This window comes from Opisthocomus hoazin, chromosome 37 (genome assembly GCF_030867145.1).
Source record: "Opisthocomus hoazin isolate bOpiHoa1 chromosome 37, bOpiHoa1.hap1, whole genome shotgun sequence".
Lineage (NCBI taxonomy): Eukaryota > Metazoa > Chordata > Aves > Opisthocomiformes > Opisthocomidae > Opisthocomus > Opisthocomus hoazin.
In genome coordinates this window covers 2,363,743-2,368,046 of record NC_134450.1, presented here as the reverse complement: position 1 = coordinate 2,368,046, position 4,304 = coordinate 2,363,743, and the positions used below count along the sequence as shown (strand labels likewise).

The 4,304-nt window shown below is 68.7% G+C and overlaps 1 protein-coding gene across 1 annotated transcript; it reads right to left on the bottom strand.

Moving 5' to 3' along the window:
* Positions 1-512: 512 nt before the first annotated feature.
* Positions 513-3,778, bottom strand: DMWD (DM1 locus, WD repeat containing; the record flags this gene model as incomplete). Its single annotated transcript, XM_075446098.1, has 3 exons — positions 3,341-3,778; positions 2,513-2,695; positions 513-1,749 (listed from the first exon to the last, which is right to left on the bottom strand). Coding segments are annotated over exons 1-3 (1,858 nt in total), but the record flags the coding sequence as incomplete, so codon positions are not given.
* Between the last annotated feature and the right edge of the window lie 526 nt (positions 3,779-4,304).

The window sequence follows — 4,304 nt, the reverse complement described above, 5'->3', positions numbered from 1 at the left end:
CTACATCCCCTCCAGGCCCCAAAAATTCCCTGTCTCAACCCCCAGGCTGCCAGTGGGACCCCTCAAGTCCCTTCCCAGCCCCCCCAAACTTCTCTCTGAACCCCCAGCTTGCCAACGGGACCCCTTGAGTCCCCTCCCAGCCCCCCAAAACCCCTCTTTCACACCCCAGGCTGCCAACAGGACCCTCTGCATCCCCTCCAGCCCCGCCCCCAAACCCCTCTCTGACCCCCAGGCTGTCAGTAGGACCCCCTGCATCCCCCCAAACGCCTCTCCAACCCCCCAGGCTGCTGACAGGACCCCTGAAGTCCCCCTCCAGCCCCCCAAACCCCTCTCTGACACCCCAGGCTGCCAACAGGGCCTCCTACATCCCCTCCAGCCCCCCAAAATCCCCTCTCTTAATCCCCAGGTTGTTGATGGGACCTCTCAAGTCCCCTCCCAGCCCCCAAAACCCCTCTTTGACACCCCAGGTTGCCAACAGGACCTCCTACATCCCCTCCAGCCCCCCAAAATACCCTCTCTGACCGCCCAGGCTGCCGATGGGACCCTCGGAGCCCCCCCCCAAGCCCCCCTCGGCGCACTCACGGCCTTGCCGGGCCGTGCCCAGGTGCAGATGAGGCCCTCCTGGCAGGCGGTGACGATGCAGTCCTCCAAGAACAGCAGCACCGTCAGCCGCTCGTGAGCGATCTTCTTGCAAACGAGGGGCTCCAGCAGTGGCACCTCATGAATGCGGGGGCACAGCGCCGTCCCCAGCACCTTGGCCGTATCCAGCCGTCCCCGGGCTCCGCCGGGAGGTTTCTCCCCGCTCCGACTGATGTTGCCCAAACTGTGGTAACGTTTGTGCTCTTTTTCGGCGCCGGAGGGTCCCTTGCGTTCCTGCAGCGTCAACGTGGCGAAGCGGCCGACGCTGAGGGCCGGGGGGACGTCGGGAGCGGGGCCGCGGGCCGAGCCCGTCCCCGCCGGCTGCGGGAGGCTGTTGGAGCGGGAGAGCGAGCGCGGCAGCCCCGGGACGGCAACGCCGGCGTCGCCTGATCCGGTGAGGGTCCGGGTGCGGGAGAGGGGAGGCCGAGGGTAGAGGACATCCTCGGTCAGGTCCCAGAGGCAGAACTGGGTGTCCTGGCCGGCCGAGCCGAAGCGATAGGTGACGGCGGGGGAGCGACGGGCGAGGGGATCGGTGGGCTCGTCCTCCTCCTCGCCGCCGCTCAGCTCGGGGGGCTGCGGGGCCTGCGCCGCTCCGGTGAAGGGATCGAAGGCGACGGCGTTGACCCAGGACTTGTGACCGTGACCTCGGGCCACGACCCGTCCCTCGGCGAAGGACCAGACGGTCACCAAATCGTCCTCGCCCCCCGTCACCACGTAACGCCCGTCGGGGCTCCAGCAGACGCAGAGGAGACCCCCGAAATAGCTCTTCATCATCCCCTGCAGCAGCATGGAGTCGAAGTGGAAGACGCGCAGGCAGCCGTCCTGGCTGACGCAGGCCAGCGAGCGGCCGTCCGGCGAGAAGGCGAACTCGTTGAGGGCCCCCTCGCCCACCGCCCACTTGAGGAGGGGGTTGCGGGGGGTTTTGCTCTTGCAGGCGAAGACGCTGAAGCCCTCGCCCTGCGTCAGGAGGTTGTACTGGGGGGCCGCGGCCCCGCACGGCTGCTCGGCGTCGTACAGGTACAAGTGGCCGCTGGCGTGGGAGGCCAGGAAGAGCCGCTCCGTCTCCGGCAGCCATCTGACGAAGGTCACCTTCGTCTTGTCGATCAGGCGCTGCGGGGGCAGGGGGAGAGGAAAAGGGGGGGCAGGATTGGACCCCCGGGCACATTTCGGGGGACAGACTGGCAGCACGGCGCAGCTCCAGGGTGTTGCTGAGGGCAGAGCCCAAACCGGCCCGTTTGGGGACGTGACTGGGGACGTTTGGGGACATGACCGGGGACACCAGTGAGTGCTGTGGCCCAACCCAGGGGTGTCCATCAGGGCAAAGCCAAAAAAAGGGCATTTGGGGACCCAAACTGGGGCATCTGGGGGACCCAAAGCCACGTCACGACGCAGCCCCAGCGTCTCGCTACGGGCAGAGCCCAAACCGGCCCATTTGGGGACATGACTGGGGACATCTGGGGCCATGACCAGGGACACCAGTGAGTGCTGTGGCCCAACCCAAGGGTGTCCATCAGGGCAAAGCCAAAAAAAGGGCATTTGGGGACCCAAACTGGGGCATCTGGGGACTCAAACTGGGGCACCTGGGGGACTCGAAGCCACGTCACGACGCAGCCCCAGCGTCTCGCTACAGGCAGAGCCCAAACCGGCCCGTTTGGGGACGCGACCGAAGATGTCTGGGGACAAAAATGGGGACATCTCAGGTGACGAGTGAGTGCCGTGGCCCAACCCTGCGCTGGCCCCGAGGGCAAAGCCAAACCCCGATACCTCCGGGGACCCCAACGGGCTCAGCCCGGACTCTCACCCAGGGCGCAGCCACGGTGGCTCCTAACGAAGCCGGGCCCTAACGAAGGTCCCTGCCGGCGCGGCGGCTCACCTCCTCGTTAAAGAGCTTGTTGGTGTCCTTCTTAACGAGGTCGAGGTACTGGACCTGCCCGGCCGAGAAGCCCACCAGGAGGGCGATGGTGTCGGCGGCGGCGGTGAACTGGTTGAAGTCGTGGCAGGTCGGCTGCGTCCCCTTGTAGATGCGTTTGTCGATGGGTTTGTGCAGGTCCAGCGACTGCGGGGGGACGGGGACGTCACCGAGGGGGGGGACAGCACCGACGGGGGGGTGGCACCGAGGGGGAAAATGGCACCGCGCCCACCCTGGGGCTCCCGGAAGGGTCCTTGTCACCGTCACGCTGATGGCGGGCCCGGCCCGGGACAAACACCTGCACTGGGCCAGGCCCCAGTGTCACCATCCCCAGTGGGTGGCTCCTGGGGGGGGTCTGGGGTCACCATCCCCAGTGTCACCGTTAGTGGGTGGCTCCTGGGGGGGGTCTGGGGTCCCCATCCCCAGTGTCACTGTTAGTGGGTGGCTCCTGGGGGGGATCTGGGGTCACCATCCCCAGTGTCACCGTTAGCGGGTGGCTCCTGGGGGGGGTCTGGGGTCCCCGTCCCCATCCCCAGTGTCACTGTTAGTGGGTGGCTCCAGGGGGGGATCTGGGGTCACCATCCCCAGTGTCACCGGCCCCAGTGTCCCCGTTAGTGGGTGGCTCCTGGGGGGGGCCTGGGGTCACCGTCCCCATCCCCAATGTCCCCGTTAGTGGGTGGCTCCTGGGGCTCTGGGGTCCCCGGCCCCGGTGTCCCCGCCCCCGGTACCAGTTCAACAGCCCCGCTGCCCCCGTCACCCCCACGGCCCCCCCCGCTCCCGCTCCCCCGTTACCCGCCGGTTGCCGCGGCCCCCGGCGCCGGCCCCGCCGTAGAAGTAAAGCTCCCGGCCCAGGTTGAAGCAGACCCGGCTGCGTTCGGCCAAGCCCCCCGCTTCCTCGGCTGGCGGCAGGGCCAACCGCACCATGGACAACCGCACGGGCGGCAGCGCGGCCGGGCCCGGGCCTGCGGCGGGGCCTGCAGAGGCGGCGGGCGGGGAGGGCCCGGGGGCGGCGGCGGGGCCCGCTCGGGGCCGGGGCTCGGGGCCCAGCAGCCGGTACGAGCCCTCCCGGGTGCGGAACTGGCTCTTCAGCTCCAGCGGCTGCGGCGGGAGGGCCGCGGGGCCCTCGCCCGCCCCCGGGGCCGCCGCCGCCGCCGCCATCTTCCCGCCGGAAGCGCGGCCCCGCCGACCGGAAGCGGCCCCGCCCGCCGCCGCCGCCGCCGCCGTCGCCATGGCAACGCGCTCAGGCACATTCCCAGGAGGGACTGGGAGGGCCCTGAGGGGCACTGGGAGGACTGAGGGGGGCTTTAATGCCACCGTCTGTCCCCAGGAGGGCACTGGGAGGACCTCAGGAGGAACTGGGAGGACCCTGCGGGGCACTGGGAGGAACTGGGGGGTTTTTAATTCCACCGTCTGACCCCAGAAGACCACTGGGATGAGGCTGAGGGGCGCTGGCAGGACTGGGGGGCTCTGTCATGCCACCATCTGTCCCCAGAAGGGCACTGGGATGACCCTGAGGGGCACTGGAAAGACTGGGGGGCTCTTTCATGCCACCATCTGTCCCCAGGAGGGCACTGGGATGAGCCTGAGGGCACCAGGAGGGTCTTTAATGCCACCAGCTGTCCCCAGGAGGGCACTGGGAGGACCTCAGGAGGGACTGGGAGGACCCTGAGGGGCACTGGGAAGAACTGGGGGACATTTAATGCCACCACATGATCCCCAGAGAGCACTGGGAGGATCCTGGATGGCACTGGGAGGA